The sequence below is a fragment of the Desmodus rotundus genome, chromosome 11 (genome assembly GCF_022682495.2).
Source record: "Desmodus rotundus isolate HL8 chromosome 11, HLdesRot8A.1, whole genome shotgun sequence".
Taxonomy (NCBI): Eukaryota; Metazoa; Chordata; class Mammalia; order Chiroptera; family Phyllostomidae; genus Desmodus; species Desmodus rotundus.
The window spans coordinates 33,143,017-33,169,530 of NC_071397.1; the positions used below are offsets into that span (position 1 = coordinate 33,143,017).

At 38.5% G+C, this 26,514-nt stretch overlaps 1 protein-coding gene across 3 annotated transcripts in view; it reads right to left on the reverse strand.

The window, feature by feature from the left end:
- The window catches only part of COL12A1 (collagen type XII alpha 1 chain), a 110,450-nt gene that overhangs the window by 42,104 nt on the left and 41,832 nt on the right, over nt 1-26,514 (reverse strand). For 2 of the 3 annotated variants that reach the window (XM_053913968.2, XM_053913969.2), the window contains exons 16-38: nt 26,196-26,388; nt 25,005-25,126; nt 23,104-23,253; nt 22,903-23,022; nt 22,646-22,810; nt 21,946-22,092; nt 19,303-19,442; nt 18,621-18,750; nt 17,213-17,355; nt 16,776-16,905; nt 14,782-14,922; nt 13,563-13,688; nt 11,001-11,140; nt 10,611-10,743; nt 10,488-10,514; nt 10,002-10,144; nt 7,112-7,241; nt 6,559-6,698; nt 6,008-6,137; nt 4,771-4,913; nt 3,590-3,719; nt 2,802-2,944; nt 1,203-1,332 (exon numbers count right to left, since the gene is read on the reverse strand). In XM_053913968.2, coding sequence (XP_053769943.1) covers nt 1,203-1,332; nt 2,802-2,944; nt 3,590-3,719; nt 4,771-4,913; nt 6,008-6,137; nt 6,559-6,698; nt 7,112-7,241; nt 10,002-10,144; nt 10,488-10,514; nt 10,611-10,743; nt 11,001-11,140; nt 13,563-13,688; nt 14,782-14,922; nt 16,776-16,905; nt 17,213-17,355; nt 18,621-18,750; nt 19,303-19,442; nt 21,946-22,092; nt 22,646-22,810; nt 22,903-23,022; nt 23,104-23,253; nt 25,005-25,126; nt 26,196-26,388 — 3,096 coding nt within the window. The remainder of the gene's footprint in view (nt 1-1,202; nt 1,333-2,801; nt 2,945-3,589; nt 3,720-4,770; nt 4,914-6,007; nt 6,138-6,558; nt 6,699-7,111; nt 7,242-10,001; nt 10,145-10,487; nt 10,515-10,610; nt 10,744-11,000; nt 11,141-13,562; nt 13,689-14,781; nt 14,923-16,775; nt 16,906-17,212; nt 17,356-18,620; nt 18,751-19,302; nt 19,443-21,945; nt 22,093-22,645; nt 22,811-22,902; nt 23,023-23,103; nt 23,254-25,004; nt 25,127-26,195; nt 26,389-26,514) is intronic. The other variant, XM_071219713.1, reaches the window with a different exon arrangement.

A 26,514-nucleotide genomic window follows, 5' to 3' on the forward strand; every position in this document is an offset into this window, starting at 1 on the left:
AGTTGTTAAATTAAATCATATTTATTTTAAATTAAAATCACTAAGCTAAATCTTCATTGCCTCAGTCCTAGAGACAGGAGGTATTAATAAATATAAATTCCTGGCCTTGAGACACTGACCTGAAACAAGTCTAGCCCTGGTTTTCTCCCAAGAGCATTCATACATTACCTCTCCGAAATTCTGTCATGTTGCCAAGGTCATTTAAGCACAAAAAGAGTTGGGGCACCTGAGTGTAGTAAGGATCCTGAAATCGTGTTGAATGGAATGGGGAAAAGGATGCCAATATTTACCAGCAACAGAAACCAGATCTACAGTTTAGCGAGTCTTTACGCTAGAACAGTGGCTCTCAACCTGGGCACATTAGAACATCAGCAGGTTCAGGCCACACCCCAGACCAGTTACATCAGTAACTCTGGGGGTGGCACCCAGGAAAAGCATTTTTAAAAGCTCCTCAGGTGATTCCAATGAGCAGTCAAACTGGAGAACCTTTGCTCTAAACCAGTGGTCCCCAACCTTTTTGGCATCAGGGACCGGTTTCATGAAAGACAATTTTTCCATGGACTGGTGTCAGGGTTGGGAGGGGATGGTTTCGTGATGGTTCAAGTGTGTTACGTTCAAGCTTATCTCCTACTGTGCGGCCTGTTTCCTAAGAGGCCCAAACCAGTACCACTCCTTGGCCCGAGGCTGGGGACCCCTGCTCTAAACCATAGGAAATTGCTGCCAGTGCAGGCTAGAAAAGGGGCCTGAACATTGGCAATTCTTTGTAAATTACTGGATACAATAGGAAAAATACTTTTTTTAAAAAAGCTAAATTTGTAAAGAGAGGAGATAAATTATAATCATCTCGTTTATTTATGACTTAAGATTCTTTCATGATGAAGTGTTTTTTGCCGTTACTAAACTGACTGAGTCAACAGCTACAAGCTTAACGGATACCGCACAAACTAAAACAAGATTCAGAGATTATGCAATGGTTTTCCGAAGGGGAAATAAAACTAGCTCAAGCAAAGCAAAATATACGGAATTTTTCTCCTTTTTCTTCTTTAAGTGGGCCTTTAAACATTTAAAATACAAGTCCTGTTCTCATATCCTTTCAACAAAAGTCAAGGTCTAATATAAATGTTAATGAAATACTAGTGTAGCATTTGAATTGCATTGGTAAAGGTAAAATTTAAAGATTATAAAAGGCATAAGACATTTACCAGTTCTTCCATTTCCTGTTAGATGGCTACCATCTCCATCTTCATAAACAGGAATAACAGTAATTTTATACGGAGTATCAGCTTGCAGGGGCTGCAGTATTACATTGTTCCTTCTGCCTGGGACTGTGGTCTACAGGGGAAGTTAAATTATACATTTATTATCAGCTAAAGGGCTTCCAGATCAAAAGACAATATTGTTTTATGTATTCCCAAAAAGAGTAATGTTCTCTTCATATTTTCCTCTTGTTGCACAATAGCTCGTGGCAAGGCGATGTCCGCACAGCCTGTGTGCAGAATGGGAGCATGGTTTTAGAGTCAGACAGATCTGGGCTCCAGTCTCAGGTTAGCCATTTACCAGCTGTATGACTTAGCACCTTGAAAGACACCGTAAAAATTAAGAGCAGTAACTTGTGGAACACCTCAGAATGTGCCTAGTATGACTGCTGCCCCGCTCGGTAGTATGTTTGCCCCTGCATCTCTCATCAGCACATGTTATGATTTTGTATACTCCTTCAACAAATATGGGTATCAGTTTCGCTAATACTAAGTAGGTGAGAAAAGACGAAAAGAAGAAATGGAAAATGCATTTAACTACCTCCATGAAGAGGAAACAAATCAGATCTCTCAATCTCTCTTTCAACCCTAAGCTTTACTTCTATAAACAGGGTGATTTTAGAATGTTATAGATTGCAGATAACTTATGCCTGTGATTCCCAGAGCAGAGTTCCTTGATTACAAGTGGTGAACTGGGAGAAGAAATTATATTTGTACTGTTTTCGGAAAGAGAAGGGAAATTGCATAGTTGCACGTGGGGAGGCTGAACAAACATTAAAGCATGAGTGTCTTTGCTTTGGCAAACTAAGTGTGGCAATACTGCTTCTGTCATTTTGATCAGAAACACTACATGGCAATCACATATGGTTCTAACTGATAAAATGAGGGCTTAAACTAAAGCTTACTATATTAAGTAGAGGAAATATTTTATAACATAGGGATAAGGGAAGGAGAATGATTAAAGAGATTGTATGTAGTAAAATGGTTGCAAAGCACAGACCAAACAGCTTTACAATCAACATTGTGTGTAATCTTCCACTATCTAAACTATTACTAAACTTTAAAGAAAGTGAGGACTTCTTCCATTCATAACAAATGGATATGCATAATGAGGGTAATGAGGACACTATAAGAAACCCAAATCTGGTTCTAGAGAGATAAAATATGATAAGAAGTGTGAAGAATCTCAGCATTTGATCTTGAATTTGGATAGCTCAGAATAACTGGTATCATGCTTCACTAGATTTAATTCCTATGGTATAATTAGATGGTTAGAAATATGCATGTTATGAGATAAGATAGTTTTTCAAGCTATCTTTAGAATAAAAGTGAGTCCCCAAAACAGTGATTCTCTGTGGTATGGGAGACCAGACTAGGCACATTCTGGTCCCAATATCATGTGAGACAAAGTCATACAGAATGTCATGTCACACACGAGCCAGGAACTTGACTCTAACCCTAGCACAGTCCTAAAGGAGAAAACTTAATTTCACCCTCCAACCAGGTCCTGTTACAAAATGCTCACATAAATGAGAACAGACTTACATATTCATCGATCGGGTCACCGACGGTGGGAGAATAAATGATCCTGTATTGCTGAACTGGCCCATCGGCATGATCCCAGGCCACAGAGAGGCTATTGGTGGTCTCCCCAAAGACTCTCAGATTTCTTGCTCCACTTCGTGGTACTAAATGAATAAAATACAATAGAGTTATGTGCCTGCCTGTGAGCATGACAGACATGGGACAGAGGGAGGGGTATAAAAGAATTTTACCCTGGTCAGATTAAGGAAGTTACTTTCAGGTGTTTCTACACTCACTAGGTTGTTTATTCCCTATGATAAAATACACATCTTCTATGGTTTCAATGTGAAAACATAAACTGTAGAAACTGCTACATTGCAGAGCTACAGTTACATGCTGAACTCCAGTGACACAGAACTAGATTTGAACCTAAATGTACAGACTGGGGGAAAAAAGGATTATTTTAACCACTATAATCACTTCCTGATTAACAAAGCATAGAAGCCAAGCCCTCATCTTTGAAAGGTACCTATTTAGTGAGAAGACCTACTACTGAAGGCCAGGAGGGAAGAAACCCCTTCTTAACTTAGGCCTTAACACAATGACAATATGACCAAATAAAGTTCACTCAGCACAAAGGGCAAACATGGACCCAAAGCTTTCACCTGGAGTGTCCAGACCCAGCCTCACCTGCACAAAGGGGGCAAAAGCTCTCACGACCTCTCACTCACCACCCACTGCTCACTCACTTAAGAAGCCATGCCACTGAGTTACAAGGAAATGGGGTGGAGAAAGGATTTCTGCCTCACGTGTTCGGCCCTGGGCGGGGCTGGGGTTCCCCTCTCCATCTGAGTAGAGAGCCACGATGTTCACGGAATAGGGTGTGTCGGGAATCAGCCGCTCCAGGTGCACTGTGCGGGTGTTTCCTGGCACCACAACCTGGAGGGGAGGAAGTGCCAAATTCTGCCTGATGACAACCCAAATGCTTACCAAGTCTTTTATTAGTCAGCACAATAATTCTGATAATAAAAAGCTGAGCCCAGACATGCCAAAAGCCAACTACTTGTGCTTCTTCATGAGATCTGCCCAACCCACATGATTAGATGCAATTTATCCTCAGAAACTTCCTCTCCAAACAAAGTTAGTTCACACTCCCATTTATGTCTACTGTAAAGATTCTCAAATATAACCTCCAGTGCTCATGATAGTAACTCGAAGAACATTCCTGAATGTTAGATAAACATAAGAGACTTCTACCCTGTGGGGGAGAAATTCTATGTTACAAGAGAGAGCAGCTCTATGCAATGGATAAGGACAACGTTGTCTGAATATGTCCTATCATACACAGGGACATGCAAATCAACATTCTTACAAACCACACGAGTTGTTCATCATTTGTTTATCTTTGTTCACCGTTATTGTTTATTTTTATAGACTTGTAAGTAAAGTTAGTCTATAAATTTACTTTTTTAAGTGTTCTGATACTGTCATACTCAAATTAGTAATTTCTGATTTCTAAATTATTAATTTCCTTACAAAACTGAATAGTTCTATGGCATTTTGTACAAGCCAGTAAAGGAATGCTCTAGGACAGCTTTGTAATAAGACATCTGGATTTTACAACACCAGCCCATATTAACAGGGTTTAGCAATGACTTGCATTTGTTCCTGGCATTTTGAACTCACATTGCTAATTTGAGTTTTCCCCCAAATTTCAGCTTTGCTAACTAATTGTATAATTAATACTCCTGCCTTAATTCATCAAAACCAATCATGTAATCATTATTCTTTGGCATGTCTGTGGTTTGAATTCTTACAGACTATTCAGCAGGACACAAACACGAGCCTCTGTTCACCAGGAAATGAAGTTTTCCTGAGACTCAGTGCCACACCAATAACTGGCTTATTGTTCTGGGCCAGCAGCCATGGCAGGAGGCACAGTAGGACCTACAAAAGTCATTTGCTGAGTCGAAGAGACAACGTTGCTTACAGAGTCGGAGGGCCTCGTGCCATCCACAGGAGAGTATACAATGCGGTACTGCTGCACAGGCCCAGGGGCAGGGTCCCAGCGAACATCTAGGCTGTTGGGTGAAGGATTGTACACTTGGATGTCTCTCGCCGATCCTCTCACCACTGAGAAAGGAAAAGTCAATGCGTATTTCTTAAGTCTGTTTATACATGTTGAGTTTTTGTTATCACTTCTCCAGAACTTACACTCTGTAAAAGCATAAAACACTATCCTCCTTAAACTTCTAATTATCTACATGCAAAAGTGGATTTAAACTATCCAAATCCAAATTCACCCAGTGTTAGTCAATTATGGCCTTTGTCTATATGGAAGCAAAGTTGTTACCAATAAAAACAAGCTAATAAATGTTGTAATTCTGGGTTGACCATAGAGGGACAAGGGATAAGGAACAAAAACTGGAAAAGATGCTTCAGTTTTCCAACATCAGTAATGGAGAGACAGAGAGGAGGAATTTTATTGTGTTTTCGATTTTATGAATGTCTTCTGCTATGATTAAAATTAAAAGCAAAAGGAGGGAGAAATAAGATCCTTGTATCTCAATTATCTGCCCCAATAGTGACTTAGAAAAACATAAACTAAACCCACGTATTAACCCCAAACTATAGTTTAGTCAATAACATCATCTTTCTAGACCGCTAATCTTACCAAAGGAAGGCAAAGAAATATTTATAAGTATGCGCAAAAGCCTTTAAGCAACACAACAAAGAACTGTAAAACCACTATAAACTGGTTTTCAAGATGTTAAAGACAAATAAAATCACACGGATTTTTAATGCCAAAAGACACTTCAGCAAACCAGAGAAATGTGCAATCAAGCAATATGAGGGACAAATTTCAACAATTCACACTATAACGTCAATTACAAAACACTGCTTTGCACAAATTTATAAAGCACAAAGTTCAGTGAATTTTTGTCAGTGAAAGATAATAACCAAAGTGGGGTATTAACTATTGTATACACATTTATAAATCTTGAAATTATCATTTCAGAAGGCAAATGCCATTATAAATTTTGTTTTATTTCATACCCCAAAATAGTAACAGTTTGTAGTGTTTGACAGGTGAATTATGAGTAACTTTTATGTTTTTATTTTATTATTCTGAATTTTCCAAACTTTTTCAGTGGGCCTATATGGTCTTTATAATGAAAAGAAAAATTGTTAATGAAAAGGCTAGATTCTCCTGCCTGCTTACTTACACGTCCTTCCAGTGTCTGAGGTGCGCCCTCCGTCCCCCTCAGTGTAAACGGGGACTACTGTGACAGTGTAGGGGGTATCTGGCTGCAGGTTCCTCAGAATAGCATAATTGGTATTCCCAGGGATTGGCACCTAAAGATTTTAATAAAACATAAAGCCCTTGATTTTTTTTTTAAACTTGTAAAAGAAATAATACTTCAAACAATAGAATACTCAAAATACTAACTCAAGACAAGAAGCAAGCTCTGTACTACTGGAATATAATGTCCCCATATAAACTGTTATAAGAGGTTATGAAGACTCCTCTAGACCCCTACACTCACCCTAGGCTCCCCCAGCAGAACTTCTGGAATGATCACTTCCAGCCCCAATTCCCCACAATCCCCTTACCACCCAGGCACCAAGACAACAACTTGCTCTCTATCAAGTTCTGTTAAATGAATATAAACTTCATCAATGCTAAAACAAAACAGTTAATCCCTTTAGCTCCATGTTTAAATCATTCAGCTACAGTTTAAACAAACACGCATGTTTCACTACAGGAAATAATTACCAGTTCCTCTGGACCACCTGCCGTTGGTGCATAGAAGAGCTTGTACTGACGCGGATTTCCCTCTGCATGGTCCCAGCGAACACTCAAGGTGCTGGTAGAAGGGTCATACACTCTTAGGTTCCGCACAGTATTCAGAGGTTCTAGAATGCACAGAAATCACATCACACACAGTAAGGTCCTCACAGCCAAGCACATGCGAAGCGCAGGTTCAGTGGTTCACCCCTAGAACATAGCAGGCACCCCACAGTGCGCACTGCACAAGGATCTGCTGAAGGAGTGAATAAGTGAAAAACTGCAATAATCCGGCACACGTCTCGTCTCTCCACAAGACATTCTGGACTCAGAGCATTTTCTTTTTATTCTAGAAAATAGTAAGTGTCTTTCTCCACAAAGAGACAGTTAACTCCAAGCAAGGATATTAAAAACAATATTATTTTTAAACGTATCTTTAAAGATTATCAAAACTCTGTGTCACCTCAGTGTTTCCAGTTAAAGATGTGATCACGTTCCAAAGGCAATAACTAAGAAGCGACAGGAGTCTGGGTTCACTTACTCGTCTTGCCTCTTCCCGTCATCCGACCTCCTTCACCGTCAGTGTACAGGGACGACACAGTGATTGTGTAAGGAGTGTCAGGCTTCAGTTTCTGCAGGAGCACACTGTTCTGTCGTCCTCCTATTGTGATCTTGAGTGAAACAGGAAAAAGCGTGAACTTTGTTCTCTCCATCTCCCTAGTCTGTTAGAAAAAGCTCTTTCTGCAAGGGAGCCGTTTGAGACCCTTGCCAAGATCTGGAAACACGTACACACCACAGTGAAGATTTAAAGATGTCATATGGTATAATTTTAAATACAAATTATACACCTTAAATCACAAAAAAAAAAGCCTCTAAGCCTTACACTGGTGACCTCAAAAAGATATTTCAACTTGCTCGCTGCCAGCACTGCAAAATTTCACCCAAAAGGATTTCACTGATCTCTTCCCATGAAGGCATTAATCATAAGTGAGCTACAAACGAACTTTAAGATAGCAAAGACTTACATAATATTAGAGGTTCTGCACCATTCGGTATAATTCTTACTTTTTCTTACAGATGTTTCTTACTTGCTTTGAAAACACATTAAAATGATTCAGCGAAAGATCTAAAGCTTCCGGTGTTTCCCCCAAACACTGCCACTCTAATGGCAGTAGCCGTGCACACTACGTGACGGGGCCCTTTGCCAGGACACTCAGGCAGGGGCTCCCAGTCATCTCCATGTGGTACGATGCTTTTCCACTTTCCTCCAGTTACAGAGGTTTCAGTATTTTATTCTTTGCTTGAGGCCATCTAGCTATCTTGTTGAAAGAAAATTTGTATGATTTGTTAACAGTTTACCGAATGCAGATGTTTGTGCCACACTAATTAAAATCACATGAAAGTGGCATGCTGCCCACAATGAGTGTACATGTGGATGGCTGGGTGTGCTAGCACAGTCCAGATGCTTCCAGCATTGCACCCGTCCTTTCAAGTTCTACAGGAAACCTCAGTGAATCACTGTAGTCATCCTAATAGAAGCAAATTGAACTACAGTGGCTAATTTTAATAAATTTAGTATTTGCGGTGATGAGAGAAAATATCAGTGGCAGTACAAGCCAGTTGATACTTAACAAATCTGAAAGCAACCACTTAATAGAGGTAGCCTTATGAGTAAGCAGAAGGGTGTCTGCCTATTTCTTCCATCCAACTGTACAAGATAATTCTAGCATCAGAGATTCATTACTTTGATCAGGTCATGGACTAGCATTGAAATGAAAAGGCCCCTAACAATAACAAACCTTAGGGATCATCAGCTAATAGTTTCCAGGGGATACAGTTATGAGACTCCATCTAATTCTAATAAATAGCTGAGAGACAGTAAAAGAGATCTGGACAGCAGTCAGAGGGTCAGTATCACTAAGGAGAGAAATGTTAAGGTCAAGTTTACCCCACTGTATTTTTACCTAAATCTGGCCTGGCATAGGCAAAAGAAGTTCTGTTTCTGTCATTAAAATATCAATTCATCAAATATGTCTTACTTTTTGTAAAAAGCCAGATGATTATAGTTGATATTTAGTCTATTCATGATAATAATAATATATTTAACATATATAAATAATAATTTATTTAACTGAGACATATTCTCAATCCAAATGTATCAAACCACCTAAGTCAAGGTCTATGGAAACTTCAAAGACCAACTCAAAAGTCACACTGGGGATGGGAAGATTTCTGGTTCAGCTAAACCCACTTACTACTATGTACTTTCAGAGACCTTTAACCACAGCCAGCGTCTACCTCCGCTAGCTCCTCTAAACTGCTTGGAGGGAAGACCCACTTACTGGAGCTCAGCAAGTCACATGATTAAAAGTTAATAGCTCCTATCTCTCTAGAGCTACATGAGGAAACATTATAGCACCCCCCAAAAAAGTCAACAAAATACCGAACCTAACCAAAAGCATCACCCCATCTGTGTTAAAATCATAGCACTCTGTGAGCTAGGATAATGTGCGCAGCTCTAGTCACACATTTCATAAAAACAAAGGTGGAGAAAGTTTGACGACAGACAACAGAAGTAAGCAAGGTGAAGGGACAAGGGTTCTGTTAAATAAAGGAAGACAGGGAAGATAAAAAGATGAAGGCTGAGTTTATAGTCCTAGCATCTTTCGCAGGAATCTCCATTTAGATAAATATAAAAATGACAAATACTATGAATTAAGTGAACAGGCACATGGATCTGGAAACACCAGATCTAAGAGATCACTTATGGCATGCAAAAGGAGAAAAACGGGAATAATGGAGTTTAGGAGACTTTCAGCACTTAATTAAGGTAAAGCAATATGGATTGAAAATCTAAATAGACTCAAAAATCCAGATATAGATTACCTGTAGTAATCAGTGAGATGGAAAAGAATATTCTTTCAGAAGACTATATTTTTATGGGTTATTAGGACTTGGACAAAATTTCACAACAGGTAATCTATTGTAGTTAGCTTAAATGAGTAAAATTTTAATTGCTTGATATTTCATTTAATAACTATCTCCGAGCCTCTATTTGTGGGTTGCATTTAGTCTCTTACTATAGATGTTTTCTTTCTTGGTCATGATCTAAAAATAAATAGCTAGAAACCACCCCCCAAAAAATCCAGATATCTTCATGGATAATCCAACTCATAGTTTTTTAAGGGGAATGTGGATGCATTGAGGCACATACCTGACACTGTGAAGCTACTACGAAAAGCAACACTCATCTCCCATGAGAACGTCATCTGAGTCTCCACCAAGGATGGAGTCAAATATTTCTACTCCATACAGTAAATCTCACAACTCTCAAAATAATACGTATGATTAACTATATATTGTGGGTGAAGGAAGTTTGAAGAGGAAAAGGCAGAATTTGTCCAAGTAATAGTCTTTACAAAACAAATTACCGTTTGTTCATTGCCTTCACCAGTTGAAGGCTGGTAAGTGACTCTGTATTTCTGCACACGACCACTAGCAGGATCCCACTTAACAGTCAAGCTGTTAGATGTTGCATTGTACACCTGAAGGTTTCGGGGGCCACTTTTGGGAGCTGAAAGAAGATTGTTGAGAAACAGAGTAAGCACACAGAGCAATGCCTCCCCCCAAGATATGCACTGTTCCCACAGAAATCAATAGTTCTCTAGGTTTAGAACTAAATTGGTCATTGAATCCTGAATAATTCTTTAACAAATACGTTTCCAGGAAAAGTAAACTCTAAACTCTAAACGAAGCTTTTCCAGGAAAGTCCTATTTAAAAGAAGTCCCAATCAACACCTTACAATTTAAAAGCCAAACGCCTGTTGGCAATGCATTGTAAGGTACTTCTCATTTATTTGTTCATTCATTTATTCATTATTTGGTCATTCATACAATTCAGCAAATTAAATTCTTACCTGGTGTTGTTGCGGGTATCAAACGCACTAAAAAAAGAATTTGGGAAAATATTACTAATATCACTATAGCTCTACTTTTAAATTAATTTTAAAATGACAACAACCTGAAAGCTGAACACCTACGTGTGCGCTCACTGCCACTCAAGTCATCACTCTCTGACTCATCGGGATAGATGGCAGTAACAGAAACTTCATAGAGAGTGTTCGGGTTCAGGTTTGCAAACACCATAGTATTTTCATCTCCATTTAAGATGGTCTTAGGGAAAGAGGAAGAGAAAAGAAACCCACACAAACCACGTCAACATGTGTATCGTACACTCAATGGCAGTTTGTTGACATTATTTAGCCAAATGTTCCTGCTTTGACTCATTCCATGAGCTGAAATGTCAACTAGTAAGAAAGGATGCTTTTCTGGCAACACAGATAATACATTATTTCAGACAAGATTTCCTAACATTGAATGGGACACTAAAAAAGGATAGAGAGAAAAGAGGGAAGGAGAGTTAACACTACCTCCATCTTATCTGAGGTTCCAAAAGGTGCCCAGGTTACTCTATAGAGAGACACATCTGAAGCTGCGTGATCCCACGTTCCTCTGAAACTCTCTGTCGTTACATCAGTAAGCTTTAGGTTTGTTGGGGCTGGCACTGTGCCTGTCATGAGAAAAGGCAGGACTAATTTTTTTAATGTGATCTACAAATTTAACTTAGTATAATAAAACTGCTTTCTTTTATTTTAATGGACATGGAAAGACTGGCTGAAAACATTGCCCAGAAGCAAATATCTCCCCAATTCAGTTCATTCAAAAGATAAATACAAAAAAGAGAGGTCTGAAAACTGGCAGCATGGTATGGATATAATAGGTGATTATTAACTTTTATTTTTATAGGTGATTACTTATGTTCTATTTAAAAAGGTAGTGTTTAGTAATACTCTTCTAAATCAGTGGTCCCTAATCATTTTGCATCTCATCTTGCTGAGAATCTAATGAAAACCAAGGGCTCTTGCACGGAGCAGAACACATAAGCAGAAACTTTGGCGTGTAATATCAGAGAGTGCATGAACCCTCATGGTCCATGAATGTTATGATCTAAGAAATCCATGCACAAGTTTTCCTGCAGTCACCAACCTCACACATAATGTGAAGCAGACTGTAACTGCCGCTGTCTAAAGAGAAGAAAAAGCACGAGCGCTGATGACTGCTGAAATCCCAATTAAAAACCTCTCCATTCACCAGGCACTCTAGTTAGTTTGCAGTACAAGCAGTTTGGAAAGTCCACCACCAGTCCTGAACTTTCACTGTCAATTATTTCTCAGCCTCTTGGCAACCAAAGCCAACTACACAACACCCAGAGCCATCAAAAGTTTGTATCTAATAATTATAGTGAAAAGGCCCATCGAGACAGAGTGGCACCACTTTCACAAGTACAACTGCCATCAAGACATCAAGAATGCACTTTGGATGTATCTAAGTTATTAGGAAATATTAAGGATTAAAAACCTATATTGAAAGTATTAATTTATTGTACTAAATTACCTGCTTCCACTAGCCTTTTTTCCTGACTTCTTTTTCTCTTTACTACTCATGTTATGTTTATGCAAAGCTGTCAGTCTACTCCTTGCCCCAATTTTTGTCTCTACCACTACCCTTACTTACCAGGTAAGAACTGATGTCAAGAAGGCAACTGAAATAGCTAAGAGATATCACATGGTAAGAAAATCGCACACGTGGATACTGCCTGGTGTTAAGGAGCAGGCTGGGACATTTCACAAGATGCCCTGATCATGCACAGACAGCTGGGCACTAAAGGAGAACACTGTGGGCCTCTGGTGAGGGAGTCACTGTGTAGGAGGCAAAAGTTCCAGACCATTGCACTGGTCCCACCACTAGATTACTGGATGAGGTGGGCAAGTCATATAAATTCTCTAGACCTGTGCTGTCCACTAGGAGAGCCACTAGCCACATGTAGCTACTGAGTACTTGAAATATGACTAGTTCAAATTTGTGATATGCTATAAGTATAAAATTAATAGATCCTGTATTTTGAAGACTTATAATAAAAAAAATGTAAAATTATTATACTGATTATTATTATTACACTGATTATTACACTGATTAGTTACACTGGTTAGTTTCATTGTCACAGAGTAATTATTACACTGATACATGTTGAAATGATAATATTTTGGATATATCAGGCCAAATTAAACACATTATTAAAATTAATTTTATGTCTCTTTTCCTTTTCAATGTGGCTACTAGAAAAATTGAAATTACATATGGGACTCCCATCATAGTTCTTTGGAATACTGCTGGCTCTAGACCTTGATTATTTAACTACTATTTAACTAGGAAATTATGGGCTGAACACTGTGCCGAGCACTGAAGATGCAAAGTTAAACAAAATCAGTGTGTCTCTGCCTTCCTTAGGAAGGGAAAGCAGAATAGATACAAGAGGCCGACAGGAAACAATAATTAGGTTAAATTCTATGGAAGTACCATGGGAGGGAGAGAAACAAGCGTCCCTCGAAGAAGCAACATAATGGGGCAGGGAAGGAGGGGTGAGGCCGGGTGTTCTGTATGTCCCCACCTCCCCCCGTGGACATCTCCCGTTCCTCTGAAATCCGAACGCATACAAACTGAGTGCCACAAACCTCACCTTCCTTGCACAACCCCACGTATTGTCAACTAAGTTTATCTCCAGAACGAAATCATGGACTATTGATGGCAAAGATACTTACATTTTGTTGCCCTGGTAGCCCTTTACACATAGTAAGATGTCAAAAATATTCGGTAACTAATGCAACCTTTCCAGAGAAAATGTCCAACATACATCAAGAATGTACTTTTTCTCTCCCACCCCACCCCACACACACCAGTGAAGTATGCAGAAGATGAATTAGTGACAGAGGCTGATAGAACAGTAGAAGAGAAATTATAAAATAAATGAACATAAAGGTAGAAGGGGAGAAGAAAATTAATGAAAAACCATCTGTGAATGCAAACATTATTAAATACTGGCAAAAACAGCATGAAGAAACAAAATGACCCAATACAGCATAATCACAACTCACGGGTCTTGTCTTGAGCAGTCACTGGGGGAGACTCCCCCTCGTCATACACGGCAGAAACGCTGACTGTGTACAGGGTCTGTGAGGTGAGTTCTTTGAGAGGGATGCTGGTCTGTGAGCTGTCTACCTCTACCTGTAATAGAGCAGTGGAGCTATTTTTACAAAGGGTTTAGTTTTGACATCTCTCTGTTGTTTACTATACCTCTCAGGACAAGAGCATAAGAATAGTGGTACCAAAAAAAAAAGCGATTTTTTCCAACCTGCATAAAAGTCCAGAAACTGGAGACAGTTCATATGTGGAAAAAGAAGTGTGTACTAGAGCCATACCTGGCAGGGTAAATGATGACTGCCTGTGGACTTAAACAACCTAATCATTTTTCACCTGTTTCCCTTCTCACCACTGCTTCATTTCTTCTGGGGATGTTGTCCTGTGGGTTATCTCATTTGCTATGCACGAGAACCCTGTGCGACCCACTGGTCATTATACCTCTTTTGAAACGGAAACCCAGGATGACATGAATGGGTGTACCTGGATAAATTAGCCTTCGTGTAATCCAAATGGCCGGCACAGTCAGTAACTGGGTGCTTAGCAAAACTCCTTCTATATTCCAAAAATGCCCCTGAGGTTGACATTCGTGCTCCTGCCCTGAGCACACATGAGTTTTAAACCCATTCACTGTCGAAGCCCCTCATATTTTTCCCACTTTGATTCAGGTTGTCAGGGAAAAAGCTCCTCTGCCCCAACATCTACTCAAAACATTCACTGTCAAAAGGACACTCCTCTAATGACACATTTATCCTTTCCCTGTGTCCTTTCCAATTGTCCTGCCTCCCTATTATCTGACAAACTCCCCAGCATCCCCTTGCTAGCTTTTATTTTTAGAAACATTGTTGATTTTTTTTTAGTAATTTACAGAATGCAGAGCACCATATATGTAATCTGGATGAAAAGTAAATACTCTCTAGATTCTATAGCTAAGGGGTGATATTTTTAATATTACCATACAGCAAAACATTTTTAACTAATTGCAAGACAGTCCAACATATTATCAATATTCAAAAAGTGTTTTATTAATGTAATAATTTTCCAACACTACACTAACAAAATGACAGTATCCAGAACATGCTGTCAACCGTACTTGTTTAAGTTGTTTTGTTAAACCTACTAAGAAAACAAATAATTCCAAACCCACCAATTAGAATTAGTATTCTAATCTCCAACCTACCTCTCTGGTATCCTCTTCTGGAGTTTTGTAGCGAACAATATATTTATGCACTGTTCCAGGAGCGGGCTCCCAAGAGACATCGATGGTGCTGTGGGTCACATCTCTGAGTTTCAGGTCTCGAGGTGTGGGTAGAGGCACTGGAGATGCATGAGAAATTAGGTCCAGATGTGATTCTCAACCACAAAGCTCTAAAGAATCCACACCAGCTTTCAAGAAGTTGTTTTGAGAATACTTAAAGGTATGCAGGAAAATAAAATATAATGGTTACAATGATAAATGTACTGTGATTCTGCCAGGTAGAGCTGAATTATCCTTAAGTAGGCTTTTAAAAAATAGGATAAATTTAAATTTATATGACAACTCTACTTCTCACTTATATGTTAGTTTCTTCCATTCTATTTAAATACACTCTTACTTGCCGCTCAGCTATAATAAATCATAATTTACCATAAGTTTATCACTCATGTTTCTTTGTCAGATATTTAAATTGATTAAGAGAGAAACCAAAATCAAAACAGTCAAGCTGCCCTAAGAATGAGATAGAAAAATAACTGGTTACAAGAGTGAAGAATGAAGATGAGCCAAAAGTAAGCATACAATAAACTTACAAGAAAATTCACAGAAGCCTCAATGGTGAAAAGAAAATACAAATAATAAATTTTTACCAAGACAAACAAAGCTTTACCTTAAAAAGAAGAGGGAGAAAGAGAACTAATGAGTGTGTTTTCTTTTGTTATATGAGACATATCTCACTCTTTCTAGCTGCCCATTTGGCCAATTCCTTTGTCTCTCATTGAAACTCTATACACCTCTCTTCCTGAATTTTTCTCTCCACCTCCATTTCTGCACCTCATCCCTTCAATGCTTCTATTTCTCTGTGCTCCTTGCCTCCACTGTTGAGATCCAGCCCTACAGCCTAATCCACGGCCACATTTGTCTTTCACCCACTATGGCTCTCCTCTCCCAGCACCCTCAGAACACATGTCTTCATCCCTGGCAGGCTCCCAACTCTTTCCATCTGCCACTGATTCATTTCCACAAAAGCACCAGCTCCAAAAGGGTCTAACATATAAAAGATGATTATAGTGCCCCACCCAGGAGGGGCTCTTTCTTTTTTCTGCCCCTTCATGCTTCAGTCTCAGGCCCTTTTCCCCCTTAGAGATTCCGTCCAACTTCTTTATTTCTCTAGAAATTGGACTGAGACTCACCAAATTTAAGCCAAGTCATCTATCCCAGCATTCCCACTTCAACAAGCATGAAACCCAACTCTCAGCTAGGTCAGGCAAAGGTCCTAGGTGCAATCATTGTCACTTTTCAAGAAAAATGCTAGTGAAACATACAGGAAACACAAAAAGGGCCGATCAACACCCAAATAAGAGAGGTGCAAACTAGGATTGAATCCATGCACTCTGTGCTGCTTTGTATTATTTATTGGTGCATTACCTATATTCATTGGTGCCCAGTGACTGGAGTATAATAGATGATCAATGTTTATGGATTGAGTTAATTGATTAATTCACTTAATTGAAACAGATGCTCATATATACCACAGAGTTTCTACTTCAATAAAAATTTGAAACATATTGATCTTAAACAGAGTACTTCTTGCAAACTACACTCACCCAACTTCCCATTCTCAACAACTGTATTCCATGGACCTACAGCAACATCAGTTGTAAAGTACATATTATTTTATGTTCTATGCCCTGATATGCATCTGTCCGTGAACAGTTGTAAGACAACATTGATTGTAAGATACATTTCAATATTGGGCATGTTAAATGGGAAAAAAAATGTAAATCCTACAATCAATTTGAGATGCTGCCATTAAGTCTAGAGTTCATCTTAATTCTCAGATTTGATTGCCATAAATAATAACCCTATAATTTATGCACAAATAATTAAATTACAGTTAGCATCACTGGGTAAAAGAATAATCTGAATGAATGTTATAAGCAGTAGAAAAGAAGGAAAGTTGGCAACGTCTTACGGGTGACTTCCCGAGCAGTGACAGGTTCACTGGTGAGGTCATGCAGGGCTGCCTGGACTGTGACCACATACTCAGTGTTGGGAAAGAGGTCAGTCAGCTGCACATCGTTCACTGCTGGTCCCACACGCATCTGCATATGGACATGCCGAGGGGAGATCAGACATTCAGATCAAACGTTTCCACTTACCAGGGACAGCCAATCACAGCCCATCTGTAACCACTAGATTACAACACAACTTTTATTTTTCATTTTTCTGAGTTGCATTTTCTTTTTCATGCTAAAGCTTTCTAAAATGGGTCACAGGCCACAAATCTAATTTTCCATTTTTCTCATTTTTGTGTAAACTATAAATGAGTTCATAAGTAACTGCAGTTAATGAAGACTCTAAAACTGTAATGTCTCAGGAATACCAAAAAAAGAAACAAATGTCTCCCACCTCTTTGGCTTTTGTCGGTTCTGTGGCGTTGATGGGTTCGTAGGACAAAGTGTAGCCAGTAGCCCCTCCCACTGGCTGCCACTGCACCTTCATGGTTGTGGTACCAACGTCATAAATATTCAGGCTGACGACAGGAACAGGCACTGTTCGAATGCAAAACAAACATCAGTCTAATTCCTGTCCTCCTGCTCATTTTTTAACTGGTTCCTACTTAGTTATTGATATTTGTACATGCTAAATAAAGAATAGGTTGCTATGGGAAATCAATGAGAAATCAATGAGTTTCCTCTTCCCCCCAAAAAACACAATGTCATTGTTCATAGCTACCTCATACTCAGGACTGTATGTTACAGCTATTTCACAGGAGGAAGAAAGTTTAAATTTCAAATATTATTCCTATGAGTCCACATGGAAGCCAAAATAGATGCCAACTTCCTGATATTTCAGTCTGTTTTTCTGCAACATCTCTAATTTGATGATGTTCATTCTTTAATCATAGAATTTCATATATAAGTAACCAATATAGTATTTTATTTCACCTTTATATTAAGAAAAATTTTAACTGAGAGTGCCATACATGAATAACTGGAATTTAGGGAATTTATGGGCTTTTTGAAGTAAAGCTCATGGGGCAGAGTAAACGGTTTACAGTTTCCTCTTCACATAATACCCATATAGCTTTCTCTTTGTTGTCCAAAGATTGAGTTTAAACTTGTAAGGAATCATCAAATTAATCCTGCCTATTATTAAATACATTATTTTTTTACCTCCTATGGTCAAATAGAAAAGAGATAAAGACCTAAAGAACTGAGCAGTAAGTAGAGTCAATTCTTGCCTTGGAGAGAGTGATACCCACTCCTTTCCCTTACAAGTGGCCCCCTTTCCCCTGGAGCCCAGCCAAGAAGATGGGATTTTCATAAGGCCTCAGAAACCTGACCAGAAATAGGAGTGAAGAACATCTCTCCTAAAAGCTCTACTCAAAGTCAAAGCCATTGGAACGTCTCTGGTAAAGGCCAGAGGCTAAAGGCCAGGAAAGAAAAAAATGGAGAGATCTCTGCCAGCAGGAACATCTGGCCATCAATAGAATGAAGATAGATCATTCAGTATAGCTCCTCTTCCTAACCTTAGTCTCACTCCCCCCACCCCACATTATTCACTTCTATAATTCACTTCTAGAATTATAGAAGTGAATAATTCTATGAAAGATACTTTGCCTGCAGTAGCCAGTGAGAGCAGCAAACCACCATGTATTTATGGAGCACCTACACAAAGAATGCACTCAGTAAATTGTTGAATGGATATTGAATAAAGGAACGACTTGGAAGACTGACAAAATCCCACGTGGGCTGTCATCACCTCTTTATCTTAAAAACACAAACAACAATATTTTAATTTTAATCTGACTCACAGGTTTTTTCTGTGCCCTTCAGAGGCTCACTATATTCGTCTTCTACTACAGAATACACGTTCACAACATACTGAGTTTCAGGCTTCAGATCTTTCAGTACTGTGCTACTTTCCAGCCGGCTCACATAAAACTAAAGGAAAAAAATTTTAAGTAATAACAACATATTATAATAACTTGCCTCATTTCTACTATAGTTACAAAGTAGTTAATTGCAATGAGCTTAGAAATTATGTTTCAATAAGACCATTGTCTTCTGTTTTTGCAAACTACCACATTACACAACGAGATCTTGGACAATTCCTATAATTTATTCTCCCAACTGTTGTTTCCTTATTTGTAAAAAGAGTGGGTAAAACTAGATCATCTTTAATGTTCCCTTCTAACTCTATGACTCTAACTATAAACTCATGAACAAATCAAGCAACCTCTAATTAAATTTTAATTAAAAATCATACTGATATTCTTCAACTCTCAGAAATCATAAGAATTTAAGCAGAGCCCTTTTCGTTTAATTAAGCCCAAAGGGAAGTACTTGCCTCGCGTGAGCTAGAAAGCACCATTGTTGACTGGTCCTGCACTCTACCTCCCTCTTGCTCCTAACCCAACATTTTCCCAGAGCCCTAATGAGTAGGACCCAATCTGAACATCGGGAAGAAGGGGATTGTAAGTGTTGCCTACTTACTTCTTGGCGTTTCCCTCCAGAGACTGGGTAGTATTCCACCTTATATCTATCCACACTGTCAGCAGGAGGTGTCCAGCTCACTCTAAAAGAACGATGCGTTCGCTCAGAAATAACTAGGTTAGAAGGCGCTGCCAAGTCACCTACATGTGGAAATAAAGTGCATACACTTTTTTCATTATTACATCAAGGTGATAAAATTTGAAATTAGATTGAAACGTTATTAGTTTCCAAATCAAGCTTGTACACACATCCTTTCACATACTAAGTAGCTACAGTTAATCATTATAGAGGACCGTTGCCCATAAGATGTCTCTGAATGGATGCCCAGAGGGGTCTTCAGCCTCAGAAAATTCAAACTTGAGCTCATTTTCTTTCACTGAAACTTGATCCCACTCTTCCTTATGGTACCACCAGTTCACCAGTCACCTAGTCTCAAACCTCTGAATCATCCTCCGGATACTTTCTCCTCTCTCTAGCCTTGTAATCAATTTATAATCTAATAAATTTAATGACTTATAATCCATATAAATCCTAATTTATAATCAACAAATAAGGATTTGGGACCTGACAAGTCCATTGTCTCTATCATAACTTTTGGTACCATCCAAGTTCACTGCCCTCATTATCATTTGGATTATTTATATTCAGGTTGCAGTCTGTGAGAACAGAATTGGTTTCTTGTTCATGATCAGTTCCCCTACAGGACTCAGTTCAGTGGTAAGAGAAACTAACCACTTTCACACTCAAAAGAGAGAAACAGCTATGTTTTTAAAAATTTTGTAACATCATACTCTCTGTGATTGCGTTCTCTGTGGGTAGATACAGGTGAAATGACTAATGCAGAGCAGTATCTGAATAAACACTAATGAACATAGAAATACTAAGCTCCATATCACCACTAGAAAGATGTACCAAATAAAAATTTAAAGAGAATTAAGCCAGTGACTCCATGAGCATGGCAAATTATTCTCATATAAATTTTTTTCTACTTTCTTTGTAAGCCAAAGCTCAAGAAAGCATTTCCATTCTTAGTATCCTAACCTTTATTGTACTTGGGTCATAATCAAGCCTACAAAATTATCAACCAATTTTACTGTCTGGGAAACTAGAATGAATGCAACTCTTACATAGTTGACAAAAAATAAAGGAAAATAGATAAAAGATGTTTTCATCCCTATTCAAAGTTTTCTCCAACTAAATAAAACTACAACTCTCTCAGCTAATCCAGAGCCAGAAGCCTACAAATACTGTTTTCCTGGCTGGTCCATTTCTCCAGGGAAAAGGCCAGTCTGTTGTTCAAAATCCAAAAAAATAAAATCTGCAAAAGTTTGGAGTGAGAAACTCAAGAAGGAGCAGTCAAATAAATGTATCCCAGTACCCAAGTATGTAAACCATTTTACCACATTATTGGTTAAGTTCATTCCAACCTTTCCAAAACCTGAAGATAATAATGAAAGACCACCTTCACCATAATCCACATTGCTATTACAAGTACTTAAAAGAAACTTTTATAATATAATACATTTAATTTTCCAAAAATATTCAATTTTGGTGCTTACTATGTTTTGTCCTGTGATTTATGTGGAGAATAATCATTTTGCACTGGCTTTTGTCACTACAAATTCAGTTCCATAATTTTACTTCTAAATCTTAATTCATTTTCAAGAACTACTTTTCTTTTCAAATACCTCTAAATACATCCTTAACCACTTGACCCTGTGTAATTTAACTTCTCTAAGTCTTAGTTTCTTCCCAGGTAAAGAAAGATTATGTCATTTCTAAAAGTCCACACTTTAAAATTGTAATGTCCCTGTATATTTAAGGGTTACAAGTGCAAAGTATCAAATTTGGTCATCTCCAGGTGAGGCAAAGCAAATCAGATATAAGACCCCTCTTTCATTCCTAACCAAAAAAAAGTTATCAAACTTTAGAAAACAAAATCTAGGAACAGCCATTTAATAGAAGCTCAGTAATTATAGAGTGAAGATGCTTTATAAGAAAATGTGTATACACCAGAAAAGAATCTCTCTTCCCCAATCACCATTTATGCACAGGTGTGCGTCTATGTGCAGGTACATACAACTAAAAGTGTCCTCAAATAAGCTGGAAGTCATTTCTAGGTTGACATCATCAGAAACAAATCAGGGACTAAACCAATGATTCTCAGTTGTGGGCAGTATTCTCCTTAGCAGATATTTGGAAAATTCTGAGGATATTTTTTGTTGTCACAGATCAGGGGATGATACTGGCTTCCAGTGGGCAGGACACAGGAATGCTACTAAACATCTCACAAAGCACAAAAGAATCCCTTCCCCCATCCAAAATAAGACTTATCTGGCCCAGCCCTGGCCAGGTAGCTCAGTAGGTTAGAGCATCATCCAGATACACCAAGGTTGTGGGTTCCATCTGCAGTCAGGGCACATACAAGAATCAACAAATGAATGTATAAGTAAATGGAAAAACAACCAACAAATTGATCTTGATCTCTCTCTCTCTCTCCCCCCCCTCACTTCTTCCCTTCCTCTCTCCGTACTTGTCTTAAATAAATAAATAGAATAGAATAGAATAGAATAGAATAGAATAGAATAGGATAGAATTGTCTGGCCCAAAGTTCTGAGGGTAGAAACCCTGAGCTAACCTTACCTGGACCCTTGACACTGTTACACAAGTTAATGGTGAGGTCATCCACGATCCTGGAGAGTGAGTCAAAATCTGCCACATTGAATGCGTGGACATCATCGGGATCCGATGCAATCATCTTTAACTCAGACTCATCAGCATTTTTAATACCTCAAAAAATTGATATATACAAATTAAAAGCACTTCTCAGAAAAAAAAATAATGGAGTGAAGCAAAAATTTTACAGGCTACCCTGTATAATCAGTTAACTAGAATGTATATATGATTTTCCTCAATAATAAAATGATTGTCTACCTAGACTTATAAAATAAGATCAAATAAAAAATAATGTAAACTGAAAGCTATTCTGAATTAACTTCTTCTAAGTGCTTCTAGCACCAATATCCCACCAAAAAAAAGTCTCTCTGCAATGTTTCCTTCTGAAATGTAAAATATGGATATCAAAAATAAAGACTGGGCCATGGAAAACCAAACAGGAATTTTTCTGATTCCTATTAAGAATGCATTTGTCCTCTTGAGCCATCACGTTCGTCCAAGAAGACATGTAATTTTGTCTCATTACAAGGATAATTACATCATCTGATAAATTATATGATAGGGAAAATGTGCTTGTTTATTTCACACTTCAGAAAATATTTTCAACTACAAAAACATCCTCAGCTTTTGCAGTGCTGAGAGCATCGCTAGCCTCAGCAGTGCTTACCAATAGCAAACAGCTCCACGCCCTCATCCTTGAGTTTCTTCGAAGGCGCCTCAACATCATCTTGTGACTTTCCATCAGTGATAAGAACACCAATTTTTCGAGCTCTAGGTCTCATTCCAGCTTGGGTTTTGAAGCTCTGTTGGCGAATGAAATTCAAAGCCATGCCTGGTGGGATTTTTAAAAGAGAATCAATCATATCATTATTTAGCCACACGCTTGGACAGGAGCTAAAATCGAGCCAAACCGTCCTGACTCACCTGTGAGAGTATTGCCACCTTTGTATGGTAAGTTTGCCACCGCTTGCAACAAACTCTTCTTGTCTCTGTGAGCATTTAACTGCCACTCCGTTCTGGGGTCCCCACTATACTGGGCAAGGGCTAAAATAACACCACTGGCATTAGCGTATATAAAACAGCACAATGAAAATGCTTAAATGTTTTGAACACAGTCATACTCACCAATCTGTACTCTTTTGGGGCCAATATCAAAGACCTCCACAATACGAGCAATGAAACTCCTCACTGTTCTAAAATTTGCCCGGCCGATGCTCCATGATCCGTCCACCAGCAACACAATGTCTGCCTCAGCTCTGGTGAGACACTCCATCCCTGACATGGCAATTGTGAGACAGGGCAGAGTGAGGAGCAAATTCTTAGCAGGGTTGCTTCCTAGCCATGCACCTGCCCCCCCCATAAGCTCAGTGTTGCCTAACTGTTTGTGTTACAGCTTTAGAATTTGAGACTCTGAAAATATGTCCATGTGATTTACCAACTTCCAATAACAGTCATAAGAATCACCAATTCCTCCAATGATTATTTCAGTGGCAAATCTTTTTTTCATCTTGACTGCATTTCCCGGCCATAGTCATAGACCCTGGAGACTTAAATTAAACTACCATTACAATTTGAATGGGCTCACAAACTCAAGACCTGAAATAAATAAGTGAGAATGTACAGCCATCGAACTATAAGGTGTTAATAATTTTAATAAAATTTTAATGTAATCTAACTATTAGATTTGCATGTTTCTGTGATATTCCATGGTCACTAGCAGACAAGTGTCAGATGAACTGATAAAATGTATAAGCTAGAAAAGGTTTTAGTGAGCCAAGAAATCTTAAAATAATTAAGCTCCCAGGTAACTACTATACATATTATGAAGAAATAGGAACAAACTTAAAATTAGACCTTTTTAAAGTAAATGTAACTGTGTTAAAGCCTGATAACTATTATATTATATAGTCATTAACTCCTTAATCATCTGCTATGTATAACACTCAGGCATATACAGATGGTAAGGTCTGCACATTTAAAAAAACCAAGAGAGAAGAGAGACAATTTAGAAGAAGTATGCAAACAAATATACAAATTGAGAGCTGTAGAGGCAACAAGCACAAACATTGATACAAAGCTAGGGTGCTTTGGAAAGAGAGAATAATCCCAATATCCTCAGTGCACAAGCTACAAAATAAAAATATAAGTCAGTTAATATCATCATAGGAGAAACAATAGAACATTAAAACAAAACAGCAAGATTTGACACTTTATTTTGTCCACATCCATATTTTCAAATGCTTTCTTTTCCAGGAGCTTATGTTACCAGCTATGGATTTTCCCACCTCTTGCCATGTTAGCCTCTGCTCTATACATTACAAAAAGAAGTCCTGGAGAAAAATTACACAATGCTCCTCACACTACAAAGTTGTCTTCATGCATTATACACTAACTCAGGATAGCAGAATCCCAAATACCATTCCAACCACCTAAGCTTTCTCAAGCCTGTTCGTGAATTACCCAGATCTACTCTTTGTTTTAGCAAATGATGGCAAATATTTAGAAGTAAATTCTACCCACCACCTGCACCCCTAAAACATTCAAAACTAGCTTCATGTACATGAAAACTATAACCATGGCACCTACAAAAAAGTCTAAAGGGTTTATGTTAGCATTTTGCTTCCCAAGTTGTCATTCCCCACCTATTTAAGTAACCCACCTCTTCTTGCTAAGCCCAAATAAGTCATTTTTCTTACTACTTTAACAAAATACAACTGCCTTTTAGTCATTAAAAAGAGAGAAAATGTACATTATCTACTGATCTCAAAAACTCATCTTTAAATATTATAGTACTATGTAATCAATGCATGCTAAAAATAAAATTTAAAAAGGGCCTTAAAACTATATTGTAAAAAAGCATGTTTAGCTGGATTTTTGAAGAATTTTTAAATATGTAAATTATTTATATAAATTTTAGTGTAACATTTGTGTAGTCACTTTTCATTGTGTGGTTAACCTAACTATTCTTACTTGAAATAGTTTCATAATATTGAGGTCTCCTAGGGAAATGTAACTCAATGTCTTACCGGAGGATAAAATTGGCATTACAGTTGTGTCAGAAAGGGTTGTCATTTCTTGTCCAACAAGCGGTGAACTTTCTCCTCCATCAAACATTCCAAAAACATTTACTTTGTAGGTGGTACCTGCCCTGAAATGTGAAAACATATAGTCTATATGTATAATTGGCCCAAGTAGTGGCATTGTTGCTCTGTTTAAGATATTCATCTTGATTTACTAACCTTCGCTCAGTTATAATGCATACCACTGCAAGAGAAGGAAAATACTTTCCATCACATTGTAGTTTAAGCTAACAGTGTGAGGTATCAAGGGAAGCTGGCCAGCATTTTAGAGATTACTAGGGCTTCCAGCACCAGTCTCTGTCTTCTTGCTGTCAGATGTAGAATCCCCAGCACGGCACTGAACATGCAAGGAAGAGTCCGGCCCTTCACCCTTACTGTCTCTAAGCAAGGGGCTTTAAGAAAATAATTTCAATGTTGTACCTTTCAAGGTTAACATAAAGCCCCTAGCTCAATGCTGGCACATAGTAGGCTCAGTAAATTTCATCCCCCCTATTCTGATAAAAGTAAATGACAAGCATTTATATAGACTTCAATATTGTTGAATGAATGGTTGAAACAAACTTTCAAAAAGGCACTGCACAGTAGTCCATTCTTTTTACTTCAATGAATGCAGGGTGCTGTTCAAACTCAAACTTCCTTGTTTTCCACTGCACAGCCTGAAGCGAGGCTTTCAATGAGTTCACCCCTCCCCAATCCTTCCAGCTGGCACCACGCACAAAGTCCTGCCTTCCCTCTGCCATGGCCCACCCTGGAAGAGGACACACTTGGAATCCCAGTGTGAGTCACCTGGGCCTTTCCAGAAGGAAACCCCCACATTGCCCCAGGACTTGCTAGGGGAAAGCGACTTTTTAGTGTCGTATGGATGTTAATTTTTTTAAAGCAGGGTATTATTGAACATATGCCATCCCTGATCACTTAATAACAAAAATCATTAAAATATTACAAAAAAAAATTTGCTCTCGAGCCTACATTCTGTTCTAACCCCTGAATGCTACCTCCACTTCACCAGCACCAAGAATAAGAAAGCAACGTCATCTGACTTAATACACTCTGCTGGCGAACTCTGTTGTGTAAGGCCAACTAATTTACATAAGTTATTCAATCTTTTGACACGAACCAAATATAGTTCATTCCTACCTAAGTTCCTCCAAGACAACTGTGTTGTCATATGGTCCAACCACTAACTCCCCCAGTGTTCTTTCTTCCCCTGTAGGGTGGAACGTGACTTTGTAACCCTTCACCTCCCCAGGCGCAGGCTCCCAAGTCACTCGGAAACTTGACATGGTTGAGTCAGATGTTCTGAGGTTTCTGGGTGACTTAAATCGAGAAGCTGTAAAGATAACAAGATTTCAAAATATTATCCATAAGACTAGGCTTTGGGGGTTTTTATTAGCTTCTACAATAGTAAATTGAATTGGAAACATCTAAGTGACATACATGAGAATCATCACAACCG